Source organism: Grus americana, chromosome 17 (genome assembly GCF_028858705.1).
Source record: "Grus americana isolate bGruAme1 chromosome 17, bGruAme1.mat, whole genome shotgun sequence".
Taxonomy (NCBI): domain Eukaryota; kingdom Metazoa; phylum Chordata; class Aves; order Gruiformes; family Gruidae; genus Grus; species Grus americana.
In genome coordinates this window covers 8893450-8920756 of record NC_072868.1, presented here as the reverse complement: position 1 = coordinate 8920756, position 27307 = coordinate 8893450, and the positions used below count along the sequence as shown (strand labels likewise).

At 55.4% G+C, this 27307-nt stretch overlaps 2 protein-coding genes across 2 annotated transcripts; both read right to left on the bottom strand.

Annotated features, from left to right (window-relative positions):
• Positions 1 to 3843: 3843 nt before the first annotated feature.
• Positions 3844 to 12825, bottom strand: CDK5RAP1 (CDK5 regulatory subunit associated protein 1). Its single transcript, XM_054845866.1, has 13 exons — positions 12488 to 12825; positions 11645 to 11748; positions 11135 to 11169; positions 10285 to 10385; positions 9887 to 10097; positions 8925 to 9045; positions 7564 to 7794; positions 7224 to 7321; positions 7055 to 7110; positions 6806 to 6936; positions 5798 to 5947; positions 5224 to 5364; positions 3844 to 5076 (listed from the first exon to the last, which is right to left on the bottom strand). Exons 1-13 carry the CDS (start codon positions 12711 to 12713, stop codon positions 4996 to 4998), a joined length of 1686 nt encoding a protein of 561 aa, XP_054701841.1. The 5' UTR covers positions 12714 to 12825; the 3' UTR covers positions 3844 to 4995.
• A 340-nt stretch (positions 12826 to 13165) lies between these two features.
• LOC129214423 (bactericidal permeability-increasing protein-like) lies at positions 13166 to 22895 on the bottom strand. The gene is made up of 15 exons (XM_054845990.1): positions 22757 to 22895; positions 21718 to 21832; positions 20989 to 21117; positions 20094 to 20249; positions 19551 to 19614; positions 17476 to 17539; positions 16915 to 17006; positions 16574 to 16750; positions 16258 to 16317; positions 15960 to 16127; positions 15499 to 15566; positions 15227 to 15269; positions 14825 to 14888; positions 14229 to 14305; positions 13166 to 13535 (listed from the first exon to the last, which is right to left on the bottom strand). The coding sequence occupies exons 1-15, from the start codon at positions 22869 to 22871 to the stop codon at positions 13482 to 13484; spliced, it is 1446 nt and encodes a 481-aa protein (XP_054701965.1). The 5' UTR covers positions 22872 to 22895; the 3' UTR covers positions 13166 to 13481.
• Positions 22896 to 27307: the final 4412 nt, after the last annotated feature.

The following is a 27307-nucleotide window of genomic DNA, read 5'->3' as shown; positions in this document are numbered from 1 at the left end:
ACCACAGCCAGCCCAACTGGGAAAAGCCCAACTGCTCTGCCTTAGCTGCTTGGAGAGGCTTGGAGAAGGAAGCGAGGCTGGGTAGGGGTGGTGTAGACAACGATGGGCAGTTATTTTGAGGTTGTTCTTAGGCCAATAATCGGCAGTGATGAGCAGATGAACACTGTCTCAGAGCGCCCGCTGCCGTCTGTCCCTCCTCTCCGCAAGCACAGCCAAGACCTGAGGACAAACAGGTTTGTTCTTCAGGGCTGTGTGACGGGGTCTGGAGAACAAACAGGCTCTTGTTCTCGCTGACAGTGACCTTTCTACTACATGAAGATATTTGTACGTTCATGGTGATGTCCAGCCTCACTCAACACGCTGCAAGCAGAAAAGGAAAGTGTGCAGGTTGTATGTTATGAAATCCCGGTGTCAGGAGATGCCTTGGGGCATGGCTAGTGCTTGAAAGTAAATGTCATCCCAGCACTTTAGGTCTGTGTTTGGAAAACTGATCTGCCAAATGCCTCGTTAGGTGGCTGCCCATGGGTGTAACGGGGGCTCGACAGGCTGGACAGAGGCAAAAAAAAGTTTGTGTGTTCTCCAGAGGGACCCTGGGACAATAGCCTGGGAAGGAGGGGGCAGCTGGAGACGTGAGGCTGGGCAGGGCTCTGCTCATCCCCGAAAGGACTGGCTGAGCCCTGAGGATGCCGATAGAACCACAGCCCAGCACATCCTCCTGCCCAGTTCAGCCCATCCAGCGCAGGAGACAAGACACCACGTAAATTCTGATGCTTCTCAGCGGTGGGACAGGCTGGAGGGACTAACGTGCCTCCTCGCTCGTACGAGAGGCTGTGCGACAGGGCAGAGCTCTGGCGCTGCCGTTACAACGGCTGTGAGTTGCTGTGTAACACTAAGATCAGTCTAACACTCACCTACAAGCCCGGCCCCATCCTGTTGTAAATCAGGAGGGACTTGAGGGAGTCGGGGAGTCAGAAAGGTGTGAAGGAGAACGGGTCCCTGGAGCTGCTTCGCTCTGGCAGCAGAGGTTGCGCTCAGAATGAGACTCCACTTTAATCAGAAATGAGATTAAATCAAACCAAGTGGCAGATGTTACAGGGCAGGGGCTGCAGAGCCTGGCAGCGCCGTTCTGTGCCAGAGGCAGGAACACTCGCTGTCGCTGCAGCCAGCTGCCCTGGGCACAGAGGACAGCACGGACCTGTTCTGAGCAGCACTAAACCCCAACTATCATCGCTACGTACCGGTGATGCTGGACCGGGACGGGGCTGCAGTCACGGGCCAGTGTCTGCAGGAGCTTTACCGACACAGCTCCAACAGTGACCGGACCTGGAGGGCTCCCAGGCGGTGCCGCGACCCGTGCCCGGCACAGCACAAGTCAGCAGGGGCATCCCGAGGCTGTTTCGTGTCTCGCTTGTGCATCCGACTGAAGCCCCCAGGGGCTCACAGAGGCTGGAGGCTGTCTGCCTTTCTTCTGAGCCGGTGGTGTTTAATCCGTTTTTCCAGCAGGTTTGTTTGTTTGCTGATGAGCTGTCACCTTCCCCCGCAGTGCCCTCGCCTTGCAGATGGCAAGTGAGGGTTGGCCACCTTGGCCACAGACTCCTAACGAGCCCGGGCTAGTTTTGCATGTAGCAAGCGTGGCTCTTGGGCTCGTTACTGAAAGCGTTTTATGCTGATCGCTGTGCATTTCACATACTTTCTGTTAATCCCCTGGCTCTAACCTAAAGAATCGGTCTCAGCAAAGGACCTGGACATAAATCGCTGCCGTGACTTTTCCTGTACCTTTTCCCAGGGTGTGTGCTGAACACAGCGTTTCGTGGGAATGCTCCAGGGCAGGGTTAAAAGGTGGTTGGTCTCCTTGACTTGGGAAATCTACTCTGCACAATACTGGGAATATAAACTTGGAACTGTAGGAATATAAAGCGCAGAAAGAGCAAGCAGATAACCCCAAACCATGTGAATAAATACTTCCATTGCTCTGACATGCCTTTTTTTCCTTTTTTTTTTTTTTTTTCTTCCTGAGGCTGGTGACTTCTGGTCTGGTAGTGTTGCTAGTGGTTTCCACCCCTGCGAGTGACTACAGGAAGGCTGAGCACACAAAACAACGCTGGAGCTGCACAGTGAGGAGGGATGGAGAGTTTGGGTCTGACCTGAAGAAGACTCCCAAGCTATTCCTAAAACAAAAATACCACCCAGCATCCAACGGGTAGTGTTTTGCCTCTGAGGAAGGTTTCATCCTGTGCCCAGAAGCAAGCGGAGCCTGGCAGGGACTGACCGCAACTCTTTTCCAAAAGAATAAAACTCTAGGATCCAGCTTTCAAATTATAACAGGGCTGCTGTCACCTGGGGCCCCTCAGAAACACACCAGAACTTGTTCTGAGTTTGGGATACTAGAGATGAGGATTGAGTTTCGTTACCAAATGTGCCTTGACAAGGACACTCCCAAAACTGGTCGAAATTAAGGCTTTTAAACACTGCACTCTGGATAATAAAAACGTAACAGGCCTCTTTGCTGGTAACACATCCCAGACAGTCACGTTGCTACCAAGTCTGGGTACTGATTCCTGGGTGGGTGCTTCTCTCAGAGCGGAGATACAGTGCACGTTTACATCAACCAGTTCCTTGGTTTGGCCCCACGGCTGTCTTACAGCAGCAATCCCAGCAAAACAAATCCCTTCCATCACTGAGGTATGCCAAAATACCACACCACTTCAGCTTCCAATTGCAGAAGGCGCTGGTACAAATCAGCGCAGGAGACTTGAAGTCCTGCAGAGCTCAGGACTCTCGTCCCTGCTCAGACTGGGAAGAGACGTAGAAGAATGAGCATGGGGCAGAATGAACACAAGTTCAGCCTTCCCAACAACTGAATTCAGGGAGCAGATCTTCTGACAAGTGATACAGAAACCACATCCCACCCTCTAGCCCCTGAGAAAAAAAAACATTCCTGCTTTCAGGCAGTGCCAAATGACTAACGCGGCCTCCAAGGTCACTGTGAGTGCTTCCTAATGGATGCTTCGCTGCCTTAAAACCTCAGCCTTCATTCCTCAGGCCTATAAAAACTAAGGAGGCGAGGCAAATGGTAAGCACTACGGCTCCTTGGGGAGTCCGTGCAGTGAGCATTATCACCTTCTCATCAAAATGTAAAACCCAACTCTCCTCCTCATTAGTCTCTTGCTCTTAAAATAATGATTGTAAAACGACCACAGCTGGCCTTGGAGCTGGATGGAGCGGGGAGGGCACACTGCTGTCTGCATTTCTCACTTGGAATAGGTGCTTGTGGGGAGAAGGTCAAAATGAGCGGTGAAAGGTGGGCATCAGCCCTTTCCTGGGGGTGCTGGCTCAGGCCACGGTTTCATGATGGATGGGAAAAATATGCTGAAAGAAATGCTGCAGGGCAGTTAAAACTGGGCCACTTACCCGGTTGTTTTAATTAGCAAGCACACGTTGGCTTCAGGGACTGTCACTTTTGAGGGATGATGCTTATACATCCCACTGCTCCCTTTGGTATTTCAAACCAAACAGCTTTTCGCTGCCTCTTCCTTAGAAACCCTGGTCCAAGACTTAGACCCAGTAGGCAGCAGAGGTCTAAGACCTGGTTTGTGAATTTAGGCCCAAGACACTTTCCCACTTGGAGGCAGGGGAGCAGAATGGCACCGTGTATTTGTTAGCACCTCAGAACCCACACTGACTAGTGCTGATTGTGCAGATTCACTTCTATGAGAAGAGAATCAGCTCTGAGATAATAAGCAAAATGCATTTGTTTCTTAAACTAAGGACTAATGAATATTCAGTGAACCATGCTGTTTTCAAAATGATACAATTACGTCCCACAAAGAGCTGAGAGAAGACTTTCTAGCAAAACCCTTTCATGTTTATTTAAAAATTCTGCAAATTCATGAGTTGATCGGCAGTTCCTTCAAAATTTGTCACTGGATAGAGCCTTTTAAAATACTTTCTTTAAATAACATGATTATCTATATTACAAGGGGTGATTCTTTCTCACATCTCCTAAGAGAGAGTTTACTCACAAATGCACGTTACAGGTACTTGTTTGAATTTAGCAGACCAGGCTGGAATATCACACAATGCAGCCAGAGTTAGCTGCAGGCTGGTAAAAACAAGGAATTGTAAGATGCACTTAAAGAACTTACTGGTCATTTAGATCAGTACAACCATTTCTCTCCTCTAGCGAGCAAAGGGAAGCACACTCACAGATGTTTGGATTACAAAGCTGCACCTAAAGTTTTAACAGGCTAGAGATAACACTTGGCTGGCAGCCAGTCCTCCCCATGCATCCCCTTGGGCCTGGAGATGGGGAAATCCTCTCTAACCCAGATCCCAATATCCCCAGCACAAGGGAAAAACTGCAGTCCCTGGGCCTCAGATACAACAGATAAACACATTAAACACCATTTTATGTTCCACGTTCCATCTTAGAGGCACAGTGCAGGGTCTTACTTCTCCTCTCCAAGCATTTTGCAGATAGGGAGGTTACCGATATTTGGAAAGAATTCATCACAATCTTCTCCTTTCAGTTTTGTCCCCTTTAGCAGTACTGCTGCCATTCTCCAGCAGTTACTGGAGCTGTATTTTGTAGGCACTACCAGTTTTTGCAGCTCCTAAACTCAACGGAGCTAGCAGGAATGACCTGCTCTGCAGATGGACATTTCTCAGGCTGGGCTGCATTAGAGGACAGACCTGCAGCACTGCAAGGGTGGGCCAAACCCGAGAGCAAAGGAAAATACAAGATCACACAGTACTTGGGTTCGGCAAGTCCATACGCAGCTTCCATCCCTTTTGCCTACAAACTTTCATAGATCTATGGGGGGTAGGTTGTTGCCAAAAGAGAAATATATATACATATTTTATTATTATTATTTCATATATATATATTCTAATATACATATATCTCCCCATTTCTACCCTATCTCCACCTGACCCAATTTCCTTTTTTCTTCCTGGAGAAGATGTGCTGCTTTGTCCACCGGCAGCAGGGATGCCTCAATGAGAAGCCGCAGAGCGGGAGAGGGTAGTACGACAGAGCAGAACTCCCTTCAAGGTCTGAGAGCTGGCAGAGGTTACCTGAAAGAAACAGCACAACAGTCCTCAGGAACAGAAAGACCGAGAAGGATCCATTCTAATTTTAGGCTTCCCTGGCAGCAGCTGCTCTAGAGAACAGCGCTGTGCAAGAAAAAGAGCCCAGGGAAACAAGTATTGTAGACAGGTCACCTTCACCAACACATAGTCCCCTGGCTGGGCTCTGACCAGAGCCTTGCAGCCCGCAGCGTCCTCTATCTCGACGTCAGGGAAGATCACCTTGATGTTGCCGTCATTCCTCCCACACAACTCCAAGGCAGAGCGCTTGCTGGGCTGAAAGGAGGACAGGGAACATTACCTGCATGGCAATAGCTCTGATTCACTGCTGGGCTTTATTGCCTCAGGAATTAATTGAGCACTATTGCCAGTATTAAAATCCACTTTCCACACTGTTAAGCACGCCATGTAACAGTCCTACAGCCAGAGCTGCTGTGTTGACACCCACACACCAAAGCCAACATTTCAAAGCCTGCACTAATTCAGTGCTTGGCCAGCAACATGTCTCCAACTCATCCCATCCTCCTGTGCTCAGCTCAGTGCTCTGGAAAAATCAGGCTGTCTGCTTAACTGTATAGACATCGTCTTGGCGTCCTAGGATTGCGTGGGGAAAGCGAGAAGGGAAGGCAATGGTGATGATTGCTGTGTACAGCCTAAGAGCCTCTTGACCAGCAAGAGAGGAGGACAGCTCTGTTCCAGGGACACTCACCCCCTCCACCAGCACCAGCTGAGACTGGCCCACCATCGCCTCGTTTGCCTTTACAGCCTCCTCTCGAAAGACAGTAATGAGCTCCTCCAGCCGCCTCTTTTTTATGTCTGCAGGCACATCATCTTGCAGGCGGTGATACGCGCGGGTTTTCTGTAAACAGAAAAAGCAAACGTGGCTCCTCAATAACCAGTCTAAGATCAGAACCCTGTCTGACCTCAGCCAGATTGGCTGCCTTTCAAGCAACAGCTTTCCACGCAGTACAGTTTGTATTTACAATCTCAAGGAACGTTTTCAGCACCAGCAACATCCTTGAGTTCCTCACATTCTTTCTGCACCACCTTTTTGGTAGGAGGTTTGATGTAGGGCGCTGAGTATTGGTGGCTGTGTGAAGCAGTCCTGCAGCTCCTATGTGAGATGTGTCTGTTGCCTGTCTGTCCACAAGGACAGGCAATAGATTCTGCTACTTCTAATTCCATTTACTGAAACGTGATCCACTACTCCTTTGCTTCCTTGTTTCCCAACCTCCTGTCCTCCTCCTCATCATCTTACACTTTGGAGAGCATTCTAATGGAGACTTGTCAACTATCCACTCCTCTCATGGAAATACCTTCTGAAAATTCACCACTTCTCTCCAGACTCAATTAACAGTCTCTATAGCTGGGCTGGAGCCCAGCTACATCAGCACAATTTCCATCAGCAAAGAAAAAGGTACCCACAGCCAGATCTCCACAGACATGGCTGCTTCCTTGCAGTCACTCTGGAGCACGTGCAGAACCAGGTCAGTAATCAACCCCGACGCTCACACAAGGGAGATGAAAGCCTTTCAGGCACAAAGGTGGCCCTTGCAGAACCACATACCCTAGAAGTGCTGCATGCAAGCAAAAAAATGAACCAATACACCAAGTCTTTAGGTTTTTTTTTTTTAGTGTCTTATTGAGAGAAACAGCACTCAGGAATTAGATGAAATACCCAGAGATAAGAGTCTTCTCCATCAAGGCCTCCACTCACCTGTCTCATGCTGTAGGCAAACAGGAATCCTACATTGTAGCGGACTTCTTGCAGCAAGGACACGGTCTGCTGGTGATCTTCTTCCGTCTCTCCACAGAAGCCAGCAATGAAATCGCTGCTTAAGCTCACTCCTGTAACAGAGACACAGCTTTACACTTCCCTCAAGGAAGAGATGAACACACTTCACTCAAGAAAGGACAGTAAGATACAGCTGTGCTGAGCTCAGACAAAGCTAAAGGAAGCCCCTACCTGGAATGGACTCACGTACATGGTGTACAAGCTCTAAATACGCTTCTCTTGTGTATCTGCAATGAACAACGCGTGGATTTGCTAATCAGAAAACCACAACACTGGCGAGGAGAAACCAGCACCCTAAATCAGAGGGTAGGGCACAGGACTCCCCATGGCAATCGCTCACCCTCGTCGCATGGCCTCCAGGACTCGTGTGCTTCCGCTCTGGGCTGGGAGGTGAAGCTGTTTGCAGATGTTGTGTCGCTCCTGGATAAGCTGCAGGACCTGTGATGGGCAATCAGAAGACGATCTCATAGACGGCTCAACTCTACCAGGATGCCATGGGGAAGAGTATTCCTCGGGTAAAAGCCAGCAAATTGCAAACCTGCCAGCTTTAGCACAAACATCCTCCCCCCCACCAGAGCTGCTGTTCCCATTCTGTGTTTGGGATAAAAGCACAGCCCACATCTAGCAGTTCAGAGCTGCCTTCCTGCCTCCAAGCAGAGGTCCAGGTGTTTTACACTTGCCTCATCAGGGAAATCCTTGGGGTGTGGAGAGGTGAAACGGATCCTCATTTCTGGATCAATTCTAGAAACCTGGTCTAGAAGATGCGCAAAGCGCAAGCCTCCTGGTTTAGCTTTGTAGACTGTGCTAAAGCCACGACTGAGGACTGGGGCAGCAGCTGATTGAAACTGCACTTCGGACATGTCTCGAAAGCTGTTGACGTTCTGACCCAAAAGGGTCACTTCTTTCACTCCCTACAAGAATAAACAGAGAGGAAAAATATAACCTGGCCACGATGGCAGAGCTGCTAAACTGCAAGGGCAGCCAAGGTTTTACTCTTACTTCAAGGAGAAGTCTCCAGGGGAAGCCCTCCCTTCCCTGTGTGTCTCAGAGTATAGAATCACAGGATGGTTTGGGTTGGAAGGGACCTTAAAGCCCATCTAGTTCCAACCCCTGCCATGGGCAGGGACACCCTCCACTAGACCAGGTTGCCCAAAGCCCCATCCAACCTGGCCTTGAACATTTCCAGGGATGGGGCATCCACAGCTTCTCTGGGCAACCTGTGCCAGTGCCTCACCACCCTCAGAGTGAAGAATTTCTTCCTTATATCTAATCTAAATCTCCCCTCCTTCAGCTTAAAGCCATTCCCCCTTGTCCTGTCACTCCAGGTCCTTGTAAACAGTCCCTCCCCAGCTTTCCTGTAGCCCCTTTAAGTACTGGAAGGTGCTATAAGGTCACTCTAGAGCCTTCTCTTCTCCAGGCTGAACAACGCCAACTCTCTCAGCCTGTCTCCACAGCAGAGGTGCTCCAGCCCTCTGAGCATCTTTGTGGCCTCCTCTGGACTCGATCCAAGAGCTCCATGTCCTTCTTGTACTGGTCACCCCAGAGCTGGAGGCAGTACTCCAGGTGGGGTCTCACGAGAGTGGAGCAGAGGGGCAGAATCACCTCCTTTGACCTGCTGGTCACGCTTCTTCTGATGCAGCCCAGGACACGGTTGGCTTTCTGGGCTGCAAGTGCACACTGCCAGCTCATGTTGAGCTTCTCATCCACCAACACCCCAAGTCCTTCTCCTCAGGGCTGCTTTCAATCCATTCCCCTCCCAGCCTGTAGTTGTGCTTGGGACTGCGCCAACCCACGTGCAGGACCTTGCACTTGGCCTTGTTGAACTTCCTGACGTTCACACGGGCCTACCTCTCAAGCCTGTCGAGGTCCCTCTGGATATATTAAAAGGAAAATCAAAAAGCCACTGGTAGAACTCTACAGTAACCTCATCTCCCCAGATAAAGGCAGTGTCATTGCTCAAAGATATCACTGAAAACACTTTCACTGAGAAGCATCCTTCCTCCCAGGGTTTGGGACAGGTGGGAAGGAGGCTCTGCCTCACCTGATCCGAGAGCATCCTCACTTCCTGCAGGATGGACACAATGGGGCGGCTCCTTTCACGGCCACGGGTGAAGGGCACAATACAATAGCTACACATGTTGTCACAGCCCCGCATGATAGATCTGCCAAGAGGTAAAGCACAGGTCATACTACGATTGTTACGGAAGAATCATCCATGTTGCATCCTGCCCTGCTTTGACCTAGCCCAGCACCGCTGCCTTCAGTCAACTCCCTTGGCCTGCAGCACGCACAGCACCAGCTCCGAACACAGCTCTGCAGCTTCCCCTTACACTCTGTTCCAGCCGGAGCTGGCTTCTGCTTGCCTCCAGCTAACACCTCCTAATTTTCCATGCACATTTCCAAGAAACTTGGAAAGCAACTAATGAGGCACAGACTTGCACTGCAATGTGGCAGTGATGAAAGATTCTTCTGCATCCTGTTCCTACAGAGGGTGATACTGTCCTTCTGTACTCTATGGCCACAAGGAACTGAGTCTGATTTCATGTTTGGGAATCTTATTATCAAAACTAAACAAATAGAAACAAAACCAACAGAAGTTACAATGCACAGAGGATTAGAAGAATTAAATAGGAGAACCTGGGGCAGGACATAGCAGAAGGCAGGGGATCAGAGAGGCACAGATTTTAGAAAGGCACAGACGTCAGTGGGACAGAAATCACTCAGTGCAGCATCAGGCTTAGACAAACAACGTTCTCAAAGGAGAGTCAGAGAAGCCCGCAGACAGCCAGAGCACGGGGCAGTCTCTCCAGAGCTCAGCCAGAAAGCAAAGCAGCAGCAAACACACAGTCTGGTAGACTCATGCCTCTGGGCTGCTGGGAGCGAGTGCAACCAGGCATTGCATCTCTTGGGTTGCTGCCATCACTGACACGTCTGTTCTGCACAGCAATATTTCCAAACCAGAACCACAGAAACATGCACAGGAAAAAAAAAAAAGGTACTTACACAAACGCTGTCGTGCCACCTGCACTAGTCTGGACAGGAAGAATATCTGCGTAAGTCTCATCTAGTGATAGCAGGACATTAGCAGCTTGCTGGCCAGACTCTGCCACAGCCAGCAACCGGGGAAGGTCACGATACGCATCAGGGCCTGCCACAATATCGACTAGCTTCTCCCTGTGCAGAATCTCCTCCTTAAGCCTCTCAGCCATGCATCCTGCCGCCAAAGGAGAAGGGTCCTTGTGAGGAGGTGCCCACCCTCCATTACACCTCCACACCCCTTTCACTAGCTGCTTTCACCCTGCAGAAAAGGTTTGATGCCACCAGAGGGGAAGAGGAAATGCAGCACGATGGGATGTGGCACAACAGTGCGTGGACCCACTGCCGCACATCCCGCTGGGTACCTAGAATCCCGATGCGGAGAGGTAAGCGAGCCTGCTGCCGCCGGGCTTTCAGCGCCTTGAGGTGCTGCAGGCGATTCCAGATAGCCTGCTCTGCCTTCTCCCTGGGAAGCCAGGAAAACAGTGGTTAGTCCGACTGTTGCACTTTAACAGTCTCCCAACATGAAGCAGCCCAAATGCTTTGAGGGGAGAATTCAACTAAAGACAGGGAATCATCCACCTGATGGATCTGATGGCACATAAAAGTGCTGTTTGTGGTGTGTGGATTATGTCTTGACTCTATCTTGACTCTGATCTACTCTGATCTACTATTGTTTCGCTTGCTTGGGAGCATCTGCACTGCAGAAACAACTCAGGACTAAGATCTTGCAGAGAAAAAGTCTGCCTTAGCCAAAATGAGCTACCTAGCAAGTGACAATGAGCATCTGATATTTTCTGCATTCAGAGAAAACAAGCAACATTCCCTATATATTTATATTCCAAATTGCCCCTAAATGTATTTCCCAAATTTTTAAAGTACAGACTCTGTACTAGAGAGATGGTCAGGTCAAGAGATGAAGAATAAAAAAAAATTAAAAATAATTAAAGCACAAATCTGCGCAGGTCTCTAACTGCTCATGGCATATACACAGAGCTTACACTACCAAAGAGTTTCTTCTCACTATACAGAAAAACAATTCATAGCACAATTAATGTTATACATTGTAGCATCAGCTAGCTCTACTTTCAACTAAATGGTTAGTTTCACATCTGTACGCTTTTTTCCACACACAACACATTTATTGTCTTGTTTTTTTCAAACGGTGATTCCTTAAAACCTGTCCAAAACAAGCAGCGCCAAAAGTTTCCTTACCTCACGGAACAAGTGACAAGGAGAATCACGTCTGCCTAAGTTGAAAACACCAAAAAAAGAACAAGTATTTGTAAAAGCCATGTGATAAGTACTCATGCCCCACACAGGTAACCTGAAGAGGCAGACTATAAAACTCACTTAACTCAGTGAAAATGATCTGCCCACGTACATGGTAGGTTTCAACAAACAAAGGTGCAAGAAACTAACAGAAGACAAGCAGAGTCTTCCGCTAAATGGTAGAAATAAACTCACACAAAGATGAGTCAGGAGCATCCTGCTGTGACTAATCACTCCAACTGAGAGGAAACCCAGCAGTTTAAAGAAAAAACACAACCCACTGCTTTCTAGCACTCTTGTTAAGTAGCTTCCTTTACTCCACAGAACTTAGACTACAAAAATCACAACATCCTCCAGGACTGCACTCCAGACAAAACCTGGGACTCGCAGGCACGGCAGTGGGGTGACACCCCCACAGACCTGCATTACAGGAGAGCTGCCAAGGTGCCCTACCTCACCCAGGTCCTTTGTCCTCATGTAGCCATTCTTCTGCAGGATGGCCCAGGCGATCTCCGTGTCATTGACGTTCATCTGGCAGCCATATGTCTCCAGGTACACTGCAACAAAGGCGGTGTGATGCAGAAGCCCGCCTCACCTCTCATCTACAACTTGTTTCTATGACCTTTTCCATAGGAAGGAACCTTCAGTCCCACCACTGGAGAGACTTGGGCAAGCGGCACAAAAGCTACCTTCACTTGCAGCCCATACAGGAAGGATAAGCCAAAAATAAAGACAGATTCTGGGAAACCCAAGTGCCTCAGAACATGCCACTCCAACACAGCAGGTCTGGGCTGCGGCTTGCAGAGCAGCAAAAGCTGTGTTGTTACCGAGATATGACATTTAGTGCAACGAAACCCCCCTCCTCAGGGCATCACAGCCCGAGAGATCTGCCGCAGCCCCAGCTGACAGCCCAGCACATGGACTGCAGAGAGGTGCCAGAGCAATCTGCTCCCCAACACACCTTCATGGCAGTGGGAGACACACCAGTGGGCACATGGCCAACGAATTAAATTCCTTCTAACTTTCAAAATAACCTTCTGGGCCTCAAAAGCACCCAAACAACTCGTTTCCCACATGCACACTGCAGCGACCAGCCGCTCCGGCTGCGGGGCACCACTGACCCCAGCAGCCCTTACGGCCAGCCCCGGCCTGGCAGCAATGCCACGGCCGCAGGGCACGGCCAGCCCCACCGGCCCTCGGGGCTGGCTTAGCCCCGGCCCCTGCCACGCCACGGCACCCGAGCCGCCGCGCAGGGGTCAGCAGCGCCCGCGGAGGGGCGGCGGCACCACCACAGACCTTTCCCGGTCCCGGGCACAGAGCCCGGCTGCGGCTCGGGCCGCCGCTCCTCGGCGGCAGCCCCTCTCAGGAAGTGCCGCAGGTCTGGCCCTGCGGACAGCGCGGCCCCGCGCCCCACCGGCCGCTCGCCCTGTCCGCAGCTCGCTCGGCGCGCGACGCCGGGGCGGGGAGCGGTGGCCGAGCGGAGAAGCCTCGCCGCCCGCAGCGCTCGCCTCCAGGGCAGCATGGCCACGCCAGGCCCCGGGGCCAGGCCGCGTTGCCACGGCGACGGCCGGCGGAGCGCTTTGCGGGACGGACGGGGCGGGAAGGGGCGGGAAGGGGCGCAAACGGCGAGGAGGCGGCCCCGCCGTGCGCCGCCAAAGCAGGCCCCACCACACCGCCGCTCCTCGGCGCTGCGTTCCGCACTATCGCGGTTCCGCCGGGACCGCCCTGCTGCTGGGCGGAGCCGGGGACTCCCGCGGGCGGCCGGGTACAGCCCCGCCACGGTAAAGTGAAATAACGGTGAACGCATGACGGTCCGTGGTGCTTTGCCACGACCGCAGGGATAAAAATAGCCGAAACGGGCGGTCCTGGGCCCCCGCCCTTCTCCGGGAGGGGAAAAGCTCCTGGGACCGTGCGGCCGCCCCCGAGCAGGCCCCGGGCGAAGGGCCCAGGGAAGGTGCCACAGGCTCAGACAGCGACAGCACCACCACAGCCGCCTTTATTGCTGCCGGCAGAAGCGGGAGGGGGCCAGGGTGGGCTTGGGGACCAGGGAGCCCCAGCTCTGGGTAGCGCTGGGTGGGCTGGGGGACACAGGGTTTGGGGCCCGGGGGGGACTTCTGCCCCTGGCTGCAGTCCAGGCCAAGGCAGGGGGTGAGGGACACTGCGGCAGAAGCAGTGGTCTTCAGCTCCGGTGGTGGGGCTGGGGTGAGGGAAAGGGCTGTGGGGAGCTGCTGTCCCCTCGGTGGGGCGGGTGGAGGAGGCTTTTTCAGTGCTTGAGGTCCATGGCATCATCTTATCTCCTTCCCCGGGGCTGATAGTGAACGTCTGCTCCAAGCAGCAGGAAATTCTGGGAGAAAAAGAGAAAGTGTGGGCGACGACAGGCCCTGGCAACCACTTTCTGTTGCGCCCACTACATTTTGGGGAAGGAGGATGGAAGGGCACATGTGATTCTGCCAGCCCCTGTGCCTAATTTTAGCCCTGGAAGGGCTCTGAAGACGTTTCACAGCCACACCTCGCAATAAATATTCAGCACCCCTCGGGGGTTTCCCCAAGGCCTCCCACAACAGGGGCTTTCTCTGCTCCCCAGGGCACAGCACGACTCCTTCCACAGGGTCTGGCAGGCGCTGCCTGTCCCACCGCAGGCAGATGTGTCCGGCAGCAGCTGCTCTGCACTCACACACAGCATCCCACCAGGCACTGCCGGCTGGGGCTGAACGCTGCCACGGAGCTCTGTGTGCTATAAAAAGCATCGTGGGAAATTCAGGCCCCGGGTTTAAGAACTGGAGAAGGATGCAGTGCTGCCCTGGGGGTGCAGAGCCCAGACCCCGACTATGTGGATGGGAAAAGAAGGGCTCTGGTTTCCAGCTGTGCCACTGGGATCCCGGCCAAGCATACCCTCCTGCCCGCCGCCGCCCAGCACAGGCTGGGGCACTGGCTTTCCACGCCATGCTGGCAGCAGCAGGCAGCCGGCCTCCCCTGTGGGGGGCTCAGGGGAGGCGGGATGGGCTCTGGCCGGGTCTGGGTGCTTCCCCTCACTCACCTGGTGAAACTGCACAAGCATATTGGAGAGCTGTATTCTGTCTGGCAGCGGCAGAGGGAAGCCCTGCTCTAACCTGGCTGGAAGACACAACACACATTGGGACGGGAAGGGGAACAGGAGGGAGCACAGCTGTGCAACCAGGCGGCCACCTCCACCACCCCCCGCCCCCCTTTCTTAGCCCCCGGGGTAGGCAGAGGAGTTTCCTCCCAAGCTCCACAAAAGGGCTGGGGTCTGCATGTTGTGCCTTCCCCCCTGCCAGCAGCCACCAGCCCCACTCTGGCCCCATTTGCTGGGGAGTCATGAGAAGCAGCGAGTGGGGGAGAGGATCTGGAAGGCATTAGGATATGCGCCATGCTCATTTTTTCCATTGTGTTCACTGCTGGATGCACGTCACAGCACCGCGAGGCTCCCGCACGCCGTTGCCCGCAGCCTACCTCCGCCGGGCGCTTTTACTGCCCTCTCTCCTGCACTCTCTGCAGCCTTACCCACCGAGCAGCTGTGGCAACAGGGATTAATTAGCGAGCTGGGCCTGCTCGGACAGAGGGACCTGGCCAGCCACTACTCCAGCAACCCCATCACCCCCAGCAGGTTCTCACCATTAAAACGTGGGAGCAGGATAGAGGAAGCAAAGATGTTCATTATGGACTGCAGTGTTCGCACCTGGGAGCGGAGAGATGGGGGAGGAAAAGAGCTTTAGCCTCTGAGAGAGCAGGCGACCAGGCACTGGAGGATAATTAGGAAAAGAGAGATGAGGCCTTTTCTGGCCATGCTGGCAGGGTATGAAGCGTACGGGTGAGAGAGGCAACAGCAGCTCGCTCTGCGCCCTCTCCCAGTCTCACAAGCTGAGGCAGGAGGCATCCATGGGGTCGGTGTGGGGCCCCGGGTGCACCCCCAGGTCCCATGTTGGGGAGCAGGGGGGCAATGAGCTCTCTCCTTGGCCCCCAGCGGGCTCTCACCTTCACGCTGGGGGCTCTGGTCATGGTTAAGGGATAGCTTACCTGGAAAGTGCCAACATCTGAATGCTTCAGAGAGAGCTTCATCCTGTGCGGAGACAGCAGCAGTGCTGTGAAGGCTGTCCCAATGGCGGGAGCTGTTCCCACCTTGGTGTTGCCTATTGATGGCCATGGGGTTCCCGTTCCCTCCAGCCCCAGCTCATCCCCTCCACACCGGATCCCGAACCCCAGGTCCTCCCCACCTCACCTTTGTCCCTGGGGAGCCCAGAACAGAAGCACCCCCTCAGCCACCCCCCTGCACTGCTCCCCCTCCATACCTGCCCACCTTCAGGTTCCCAACTACGTGGCTGGATTTCACGTCGATGACGGCGGACACGTTGCCTGTCTGGGGAGAGAGTGTAGAGCTCTGGCAGTGCTCACCCCACCTCACCCCAAACCAGACACCCATGGAACGGCTCAGACCAGCCAAAACACAGCGGGACTGGTGCCTGCCCAGGGGCACGTTTGTACTCGGTGTTAAACCTGGCATTTCTCAGCTCAGGTGTTTTTCTGTTGGGGACACCCCCGCTGCACCAGGACTGGGCTGGTTTTGGACAGTGTTCCACACCTCTCCTGGCAGGGACTTGGCCGCAATGGCTCAGCATTGCTGAACGCAGCAGGAGGACGGTGCACAGCTCAAACTCCCATCTTTGCCCCGCTGAGATGCAGGGGAGAGTCCCCTGACGGAAGCTGCCCCACCAGGACCACAGTCACTGCCGCAGGCAGTGCCCCAACTCACCAGGCTGAGGAGGAAGAGAGGAGCCAGGCTGGAGTTGGGAAGGATGGCATAAGCCTGGATATCCACGACAGGCTTGAGCGAGAGCCCCTCTGGTCCGATGTTCAGGAATGGGGCGGAGGGGGCAGACAGCCTGAGCTTCATCAGCATGTCCGGGTACATCTTCTCTAGCTGCAGAGGAGCAGGGAGAGGATGGGGACAGCGGCACGAACCCCCACTCCTGGGGGAGACCACCTGGCACAGAGCAAACCCCCAGCCGTCCACAGCAAGAGCTCCGGGGAAGCAGGGCTGGATGACTCACCTGGGGAACAAAGGCTGAGAAGGTGGAGGTGTTCAAGTGGAAGTCAACGCCCTTCGGGATCTGCGGGGGGAGAACAGTCAGGCCAGGGCGATGCGGCACGGCGAGCCCTCGGTGAGATCAGCCCTCCTGCCTCCATGCGCTGCCGTGCCTGACAGCTCCGGCCCCCTCCCACAGCCCCCAGCTCTCAGCCTCCGGGCAGCTCACTGAGGGGGTCCCCCGAGACCGAGACCGCAGGCTGCCACCGGAGCTCCTCTGCAATCTGAGCCCACTGCCCGGAAGCGTGGGGACAGCCCCCCGTCCCACCTGCAGTGCTCACCATGGAGTCTGTGATTTCGAAGACCAGCGCCCCGGCTGCGTGGTAGACGAAGCCAGCCGTGTTGAAGAAGTAGCTGGAGGCCCCAAAGTAAACCATGCGGTTGTGATCCGGAGGGAAGGCCAGTGCCAGCGGAGGGAAGGGGATGGTGGAGGGGTGGGTCAGGGAGAAGAATTTGCCCTGGAAGGAACGAGAGAGGTGAAGCAGGAGAGCAGAGGGTGGTGGGACTCACCCGCTGACCTAAGCTGAGAAACAGCATTCGCAGGAGGTACCTAAACCTGGTTCCCCACCTGCCTGTGCTGATGGCATCAGCCAACTCGAGCTTTCCCAGGGCAGCCTCTCACCTTCAGGTCCACGTCCAGGGACTGGGCAGTAGCAGTTGGGGGTGCCACCAAGGAGTAATCAATGCCAGCTATGGCATCTATCCTGGCTGTGACTGTAAAACACAGGACAGATGGATAAGCGAGAGGGAGGTGGCATGGGAAAGACGGAAGCAGATTGCCCCCACTAACATCCAGGCAGTGCCGTGCCTGGGCTTCCCAGTGCAACAGCTTAGTACCAGCTTCATGTGTGCTTGCTTCCATTTAGAAGCAAAAATCACATCTCCCTCCTGACTCTGTTTCTCAGCTGTGCAGACTAACTCCTGGACCTGAGGAACAGTCTGGGTCCCCTGGCTGAGGCAGCCCGTGCTCCTGCCAGCTCCGGGGCACGGCTCGTTGGAGGCTGTGTGCGTGGCCGAACAGGGCGCACAGTGACAGGTCTCTGCTGATACAGTGTTCCCCAGCTCCCAGCTTGGGTGAAATACAAGGAAATGGGCAGTGGGCACAAGGTAAAGCATTGTCCTCATGGCTGGGAAATGCTAGGAAGAAACACTCCTAAAACCCCGTGCAGCCCCTGCCTGGTACCTGGCAGGGTCTGGATGTAAGGCTGGAGCTCTCCGTGCACAGAGCTGACCACGTTCTCACAGACCTGCGGGAAAGAAAGGCTGTGAGGCTGAGCAAGGGCAGCTCTGCCAGGGGCGGCCGGTTCACGTGCCCCAGGACAAAGCCTCAGCCGTGCTCTCTGCTTTGTTGCCCGGTGCTGGTTTTATTCCCTGCAAAAACCTGTTTAAATAAAAGAGCACACAATGACGTTTGTCTCTACTCATCAGGCAGCACATTAATTAAGTGTCCAAGATACAAGCAGGGTTTATACCTGCTAACATCTGCTTGCAGCAAGCTCCCCACCCACAGTTCAGCTCCATGGAGGCCCTTGGAAGGAACCTCACATGTGCCATCAGACTTTTCCTATGGCCCATACTGGAATGAATTGTGCTGAGCAGCCAAGGCTTAGCCAAAGCAGGGCAACTGAAAGAGTTAACCCACCCCCGCAGGGGCAGGAGCACTAACTGCACGGACAAAGCAGAGCTATCCTGAATTCCTACAGCTCTGTGCTGCCAGGACAGAACAGCAAATCCCTCCACCGCTGTCATCCACAGGTGAAGCCTCGGCATTAGAGGGCGATTTAATTGCAGACTAAACACTGACCCAGGAAATTTACTGCAGGGCACAGTCCTGCAGACGACCGAGGTAATCTGCACAAGCTCTCTTCCAATGCTTTCCCCATAATGGCACAGAAACTGCCAGGCAGGATCAGGCCATCATCTGTTTGAGCGGGCATCCAGCCTGCAGCAGCTGATAGCGAGATGCAGAGCTCCGGAGGAGCAGCAACCATGCTAACAGCAATGCAGCTGCTGGCTGTCGCATGCTGGGGAGGAAGAGGAGGGACAGAGCCTTGGGCATGGTCTTACCGACAGAGGCGGGGTTGCTGCTCTTCCCTGTGCCCAGCTGATATTCGTCTGTCTGGAAATGCCCCATCACTGCCCAGGAGGATGGAGCTGTGGACGGGCAAATGCAGCCCTGATCCCAGTGACCAGGATCTCCCAGTGACCAGGATCTCCCAGTGACCGGGTGCACAAGGACCGTGCAAGTGTGTGCAGCGAGAGGCACACGTGGGCTGCCAGGGCTGGAGCTGGGTCAGGACCAGGCTGTGCCCTGGGGTCCTGGTGCAGCACACTCCCAGCCCGTGCCCTCTCCTGGCCATCGCCCCTCACACCATCTCACACGTGGAGAAAGACACTGAGAAACGTGTGCTGGGCAAAGGGGGCTTGGAGGAGGGGCACAGGGCAGCGGAGATCCCTTCAGAGTCCCAGAGCTGCTTGCTCTCCTTCCAGGAGGCAAAACAGCAAAAAAAAAAGCCTTTGAGCCCTGGCTTTGCTCCTGCTGCCAGCCCATCTGCTGCCCCAGCTCCCGGGGGCCTTGGGAAAGCCACTGCATGGCATCGGGAATAGTGCCCAGCCAGGATGGGATCTGCTGCGGGAGTGGGATTTGCCTGTTCTCCAACTGCCTCCTTCCTGAGCAAGGTTCACATCCAGGGAGGCTGTAACTCGTGCCAGTTAGCCTTGTAGTAATTATTGCTAACAGCTTGTTTCCATGTCTTGTTGCAGGTCTCCGGCTTGTAGGCTTTTGTACCGGGCGGACGGTACCAGGGCCTCCCTGATGCACCCCGTTAAAACAAGATGGCAAGCGCCTGAACTCCAGAAATGAGAATTTCTCCCCCTTTGCTCCCCAAAGTGTACAGGAGTGCAGCCATGTAAAGGACAGCTCTGATCAGGTTTCCTCTGTTACACTGAGTTTGGCCAAGGCATAAGACCTAATTAACTGACCACATGGAAAGAAAAGTCTTTGTTAATTAGGAACCAATTATGCTGGGCTTTGGCAAAGTCTGCAGATTTTGAATTCAGCCATGAGACACACAGTGCTACAAGACTGCAGTTAGCGATGCCCATTCCTCCGGTTTTCACCGGATCGGCAACATGCCCACGCGCTTTGGGTCCAGTTAAATCCCTACGTGTGCTCTGATCCTTCCAGCACATCAGCTACAAGCGAGGGCCAAAGACCACCAGAAAAACCTGGAGCTCTGCCCTCCTTCTCTCACATACCTTGCTCTCCAAAGCCTTCCGGAATCTGGCCTCAATAACACTATGGAAGAGGTTATAAAGCCATCTGCACAGAAAAAACAGAGAGGAGTCCTTCTTTAGCTCAGAGGCTGCTGCAGAAGTATTTGCCCAGGAAAGGGAGACACCAGAGCTGTGGGACACTGGGGAACATCAGTCCCATACCAATTTGGCATCTAGCTTTGCCTCAGGTTTTACATTTGCAAACAGACCTGCTTGTAAACCACATGCACACAAGTCTAGTGACTGCCTTAAATCTCTGTTAAATATGCAGCCACAACGGGACAAATTCAGACCAGATTTAAGTTCATTCAGTTGCGTGTCTGGATGAGAAGTATGTCACACGAGTCCAGAGACAGCGGACTAGAGGGGTGCTGGTGCAGGCAGCCCGCGGGCAGAAGGGGCAGCCTCCAAGGGACTGCAGATATACCAACATCTTATTCTTTGCACCAGGGCCTGGAAGCCACATTTCCACGGCAGACAGGCTAATACGCAGCATTTCTAGGCCTGCACGGTGAAGTTACGTACCCAAACTTGCCCGAAAAGTGTACTCGGACTTTGGAGATGCGGGTGCTGCAGTCAGAGGTGTCGATGGTGGGTTTTCCGGAGGCATCACTGCCCAGCTTCAGGTTGATTTTGATATAGATGTTCTCTACCTTCAGGTCAAATGAACCATGGTCCCGGCTGCAGGGAGGGAGGACGAGAAAGGGACATTCTCAATGCTGTGTCCTGGTGAAGGGACCCCAGATCAGCTTTGGGATGGATCTACCTCACTGAGGCTCTCCCTTGTAGCAAGCACCCAGACGAGACTGAGAAAGCTTTTAAACTCAGAGAAATCAGATTTCACTGGAACATAAACTAGGAGAGGTGACCTTTAAATAGACAGGGCAGAGCAAGTAGCGGAGATGGAAGAGACAGGACAGTTGATGCACAGCTCTTCCACTGTCCACCTTGTTCTTGCCTCCCACCCTGTTTTATCTGTCTCAGTGGCTGTACGAGTGGCAGTGGCCTCTGCCCACCCCTGGTCCTGGCTCAGGTCTGTCCCTGAGGGTGCTCAGGAAGGTGCTCCCCGGTGCAAACAAGTGGGAGGGACTGTCCCTCACACCCCAGGTGCCACAAGCGGGGAGATGGCTTTCACATTGTCTCCCCAACCACCTGCAAGAGGGATAAACACCGCTGGGCAGCTCCAAGGGCTCCCAGCGTGGAGGGAGACCTGGCTGGGCTCCCCCAGGGCAAGGGGCTCCCATATGTGCACCAGGAATACAGCGGCTGCAGGAAAGACAAGTCAGCACATCTGGAGAGAGCAAAGCAACAGCTGCTCAAAACACAAGGGAGAGGGAGAGGAGAAAAAACCTGTCCAGACCCAGAGAGGGAAGTGCAGAGTGAAGCGCCTGAGCGGGAAAGGGGGGAGCTGGGCACGCACATGAAGTGTATCTTCACCCGCCAGTTCCCATCCACCTCAGCGAAGGCGTTGGAGATGGAGACCTGCAGGCCCACCTTGGGGACCAGGGAAATCCGCGAGTACGGCAAGTGGAAACTGCGAAGTTCCAATCTAAAAATAAATTCGTACATACATAAGAGAAAAGGCACTTGAGAGGGGGTGCCTTACCCCCGGGTACACAGCTGGGGAGGGAGGGAGCGGGGCCACTGCACTGGCACCATCGCCAGTTCCCGTCCCGCTGTGGCAAAGCGATGCCTGGCAGGGATGCGCAGAGCAAAGCGGCGCCTTTGGAAATGGGGTCCCTGCAGCCACCCAAACAGCAGCTCGAAACCCCGCATGGTAAGAGCGGAGAGGTGCAATGGGGCAGCGAGGAGCTGGGATCTCTGCAGGGGCTGGGCTCCTGCTCCGTGTGGGGTTGGGTGCCCTGCTCCCACGGGAGAGGCCACCTCTGCTGCCTGGGCTTCGATTGCACAAAATCCGCCCGCAGCCAGAGTGCTGTCATCCCGGTTCCCTTTTTCCCCTTTGGGCAGGGGGTCGAAGCAGGAGTGTCTCTGCTGCACCGAGAGCAGGGCCAGTATCTTTGGGAGCTGTGGAGAGGACAGGATGCTTCTTGCTGCTCTGGGGGCTCCTCATCCTCCCTCACCCCTCCTGTCCTTCAAGTAGTTTTGGGGGGCATGGGAGAAAGCCACTCAGGGTGCTGGCAGGGCTCACCTGGAGATCTCATAGTGCACCTTCCCCACTCTCCGGATGGGAAAGTCACCTGAGATGTCTGGCAGCTTCAGCTGGGCCAGCTCCTTCTCCAGGACAGCGATCCCCTGCTGATGGGCTGCGGAGGGAGAGTGTCACCGCCACGTGCTTCGTGCAGGAGCCGGGAGCACGCACCGGGCATACAGTGAAAGGGTTAAAGGAAACATCCTCCCTGGCTATCTTTAAAGCTAATCTTGGTGCACAGAGCCTGTGAGCACACCAGCAATGCTTTCTGAATGCTGCCTGACATCTGCCCACTTGCAAGCCCCCGGGGGAAGGTGGTGGCCAGGTGGCACAGAAAGGGGGGAAGAGGTCCCAGTCTTCGCTCTCTGGGCTGGACACCGTACGAGGTGTGTGGGACGTCCTGGGCAGTGCGCCGCTCCATGCCCAGTGCTGGTGGACAAAGCCAGATGGAGCACATGTCCCAGGGAGCAGCCCGGCGTTAGTGGGTGCTGCATCCATCTGGGAAGGAGAGTCACGTCCTTTTCTCCCGCGCAGCTGGCAAAGCTGCCGGGTAAATGAGCTGTTTCTCACAGAGTGTATTTCAATCCATAACAGCGCTCCGCTGGAGCCGGGGCTCTGCCTGCCTCAATAAAACCAGCACGAGCCCATCCATCTCCGTCACTGCCCCCCCTGCAGCTCCCCACCTCCTCTCTCCTCTGCAGCTCCCTCCTTCAGGGCTCACAGCTCTGCTGCCCAGACACGTGCCATGGGAGCGGGACCCTCCCACCCTGCCAGCCCTGTGCTTCCCCCGACACCACCTGGGCGCAGCCCCCCTGAGACACCCCCTCAGGACTGGGCCCCTCTGCAGGGGGTCCGTGAAGGTGGTGGTGCGGGCAGACGGGTGCATCACCCTGAAGCCCCAGGTGATGGTGCATTCGGCACCCGTGGCCAAGCATCCTCCCATCCCGCCCCAGGATCCTGCGCTCTCCAAGTGGGTGCCCAGCTGTGCGCCTCAGCCACCAGCACATCTGCAAGGAGAGAAATCAGAAGCTGAACCCACCATAGTCCAAGCCTGCCTGCGTGATCCTCACCACGAAGCCGGGGTTGGTGGCCCTGGCTAGTGCCAAGCACAAAGCCAGTGCCCCACAAGCCACCGCCAGGCTCTGTGCTCTCATCCTGGCTGCACGCAGTGCTGTGCTGCTGCCGGGCTCTCCCTGCCCACGCTGCCTTTATATCCGTGCCAAAACGGGAACTGCAGGCAAGGGAGGCACTCAGAACCGCTGCCACAGCCCAGCCCGCATGGGGCGTCCCCCGGAGCCCCAGGGCTTCCTGCTTGGCCACTGCCTCGCTCCTCTGCACCGGTGGCACCCACGCCTACGGCATGGCATGGCATACCTGCACCCAGCGGCACACCTGGTACCTCTCTTCGCAGGCAGGGAAGGGATAGTGAAAACTGGGAGGCAACAGCTCAGTTTCCAGCTCTACGTCGAGTGGAAACGGTCCCTGCCTGCAGCAGAAGCAAGTGCTCAGTGAAGCAGACCTGGTCCAGGCATGGGTTTGGCTCCAGCTGCATCTGGTGGGGCCACATTCTTGCTGCCTGCTCTGCCTTCACTGGGCAAAGACTGGGAACAGCCAGGGGTGCCCCTGAGCCATCTGCCAGCCCTGCTGCCCCCTACCCCAGTCCCATAGGACTCCTGGTCTGCTCTGTGCTCCTGGGTGTCAGCTGCTGCTCATGACACAGACCTGCCAAAGGCACCAGTTGTAACCGGAGCAGCCTTGGGTCACAGCAAGGGCTAAAGAGAGCAAGTTATGATTTCTCACCCCATGCAAGCAGACCCCAGGGTCCCCCCACACCCAGCGGGGCTGGTGAAGGGGCACCTGCCTGCACTGCAGGCAACTAAATCAGTGGGGTGCCCTGCGCCTCCAGCCCCTGGCACCAGGCTCCATCACAGACCAGCCGTGCATCGGAGACATCCGGCACACCAGGAACAAGCCCCAAAGGCAAAACTTCTGGAGCCCTGACATATCATGGCTCTTGGGCTTAGGATGGCTGGAGATGGGTGCAGCCTGGCAGGGGCGAGGGGGCAGCACCCCCACAACCCCCAGTGGGAAGAGTGGGGTCGGACCCTCCCCACAGGCTGAAGGATGGAGGTGAGGGAAGAAGAAATTATTTAAGTGACTTTCATTTTCTGTCAGGGAAGTGGCAGGACCAGGCACAGGAAATCCATGGCAGCTGATGCAGGCAGATCTCACGCTGGATTCAGGGAAGTCCTTGTTGCCAGAGGCAACATCCCTGAAACAGGCGCTTCTGAAATGCAGCTATTGCTCAAGCACAGCCGCTGGCGTGGCCGTGCCCTGCGGTGCTGCAGCCCCAGGAGGCCCTGAGGGAGGGGGCAAGCGGAGCCCGGGGCATCTGTGCTGGAGGAACCTGGCACGTGAAGGATCGGGGCTGGAGAGATCAGGGCTCTCGGATCCACTCTGCCTTTCTTCTCCAGAGTTTCAGACGGGGGCACTTGCAGGCTGCCTGGCAGATACGCAGCAAACACCCACCAGACTTGCATGCACGGCTACGGCTTTGGAAGCAGCACTGCAGTTGCCATTGGCTCTCAGACCCAGGGCAGGCAACAAGGACAGAGCAACCCAGTAGGTGTGGTGCTGACGGTGCCTGCCAGAGTGGGACAAACCACCCGGGAAAGAGCCGTGTCCCACAGGCACCCAAACAGCATCCACAGGCTGCGACCCTCCTGTCAGTGCCAGACCCCAATCCATCCCGGGGGGCCAGGGGCCCATGGGCAGAGCTCATTTTGCCCAGAAAGAAGCCAAAAGCAGAGGAGAAGGTTAAGGCCAAATCCCCACTTGCAGCCTCCCTGGTGCCATGGCCTTGCTGCTGCCTGTCATCAGCGCTTTGCTGGGTCTTGCATCGTGCGGAGGAGGAGCTCCCCAAACCCTCCTGTCCATGACACGGCATCTCAGAAGGGCTGTTGCAAAACAGTGTTTGAGACATTCAGGATGAGCATTGAGGAACCAGAACCTCTTCCATGGGGAGAAATGAAATTTTATAGGGAGTACCACAGAGAGGAAGCAAAACCACGTCTTCCGTGTAAACTTTAAAGCTGAACTGAAAAAAACCCTTCAAACAGCACACACTCTGACCAAACACTCCTATGTTTGGCAAGGAACAGCTGAAACCACATCTAACACTTGATACGCGGGCTGGTCCCGGTAGCGCTTCGTGCGAGGGATGCCAGCAGGGAACTGAGCATGAAATCCCGCCCTGCCCGACCTGACCCTTTGGAGGGGAAAAGGCTTCGCCTGACGGGCTGCTCTGCCAGTCTCGGGAGTGCGGGGGCTGCTCTGCTGGGGAAGGACCGGTTTCCCGGGGCTGCCAGAGCTGGGCTGGGGTTTGCTGGGCTGTACGTGCGGGAAAGGGCCGTCATCAGATGGGAGCCAAGAGGCCGGGAGGGCAGGGAGTTGCAGGAGGTCCCTGTCCCGTGCTGCTGAGTGTCCCCCAGCCAGGGCTGCGGGACAGGACCTGCTCACTGCTGTCCCCAGGACAACCCCCGCTCCCCAGGTCAGGGCTTCCTCTGGCCCCACATGCTGAGCACGTGCAGCAGTTCCCGATCCTGCTTACAGCTCTTTCCGCATCTCTTGCGCAATGCAGCGGCCCAAACCACCCTGCAATCGCATGCTGGGGCTCCGCAGGGGGCCTTGCGGGGGTCAGGCTGAGACTCTGCTCCGTCCCCAGTGGCCACCAGCTTGGGTCCGCTGGGCTCGCTGCCACACTGAGCCCCTTCCCAGTGAGCAGCTGGCGAGAGCTGGCTGCACCGCGGCTGTCACCGGGACAGCCTTTGGCAGACGCAGGGCAGCACGGTAGGGGTTACTGCTCCTTGGGCTGCGAGCAAGGACACCCAGACGTGTTTACTTTCTGCAAGGAAATCCATCCGCGTCCATCTCCTGTGGTGCCACAACTGCGGTGCCACAACTGCCTCGGGAATTCCCCGGGGCCCGGGCAGCAGGTTGCTGGTGCCACAGGCACGGCTGCTGCCTCTCATCAGGCTTTCACTCGCAGCTGTGGGGCAGAGCTGTGGGCCGGCAAACACTGCTGGGGAAATGCAGGGGAAAACCCAGGGGATCCAGCAAGAAAAGCAAAAGCAACCCAGCTGGTTTTGGAGGGAAGTTGGAAAAGAGAAATCCACAGCCAAAAATAAAACCTCCCCCTTATTTCCAGTCGGGACAATTTTACTGCCACCAGAACTGGGCTCTGACCAGGACCAGTGGGCACCATGGTTGTTCCTAGACCCACAGGGACTTCACCCAGAGCTTGGCGAAATACTGTCAGCATCGAGATGTGGGGAAGCTGCAGCTCCTGCGCGCTCCCACGTGTGCGGGACTGCTGCCAGCCTGACACTGCCCACCATCACCTGCAAGTCCCTGACAACCTTTGATCCAGCAGCACCTAAAAATACAGCCGGGGGACACGTGGGGGCTCCTCTGCTGTTGTTTTCCCAGCTACAGGATCAGCGTGACCTGGCCCCGTCTGTTCCTGGAGCTGGACAGGCTCTCTGCCAGTATGAGGTCGCTGCTGACGCCGGCCCTGACTGCTGCATCAAAAGCAGGCAGACAGGAACACCCGGGGACCTGAGAGCTAATAAAGCAGGAGCCCTGCAGGGCACAGCAAGCAGCCGTGCCCAGCCGACGAGGACCCTGGGTGCAGGGATGTGGCCACAAGCAAGAAGGCTCCAGACCGTGCCCGATGCCGGGCTCCCCCCACCCTCACCCTCCCTCCATCCCAATATCCCAGTGACACCCCAGGGCTCCTCCTGGGACCAGCACTGCAGCCAGAGCATCTTCTCCACTCGCCGAGGGGGGCCATTGCCCCCAGACAGGTGGGCTCCTCTCGCAGCATGCCAGCTGGTGACACGAGGTCTGGGAGCCTCGTGGGAGTCAAAAGGGGATGCAGAAAGTCAAAGGGGATGATTTTGCAGAAAAGTAAAAATAAAAATGCAGGAATGGTGACCTCAGGCAGAGCCTGGGGGGATCTGAATGGTGGCTCTGTGCCGGCAGAGGGGCAGGGCAGGAGGCCACATGCAGCCTGTCCCAGCAGCTGCTCGGGACAAACAGGACATGGAGAAAAGGAGCAAGAGAGGAGGGTGAGCTCATGGGGTCAGGGGCCCCGAGGCGGCAGGGGCACCCAGGAGGCCCACGGGAACTCTGCCTTTTGCTGGGCAGGCTTGGTCCCCCCCACCTCCAAGCCTTGCTGTCTCAGGGCAGCAGGAGGGCATGGGGAGCTGCTTTGGGGTGCTGCAGGGTTGTAGAGCTGGATCCAGCCGTGCTGGGTGCATTTGCAGGCTGGGCTAGTTTAGCACAGCCGATAAGAGCACCCCAGGGCCCCTGCTGGGAGCTGCTGCCCTCAGGCACTCCGAGGTGCCAGGGTGGTGGGGTCTTTGCATCCTTCCCCTCCTGCTCACCAGTGCCACGGAGGGATCCTACCTGCTGGCATGGGACACGGTTAGCCACACTACCTCACTCCTTGCCCAGCCTCAGTGCCTTTCAGAAGGCGTATGAGTCAAAGTAAGTTCTTGAGCCCATTTCAGAGTCAATCAGAGCATGA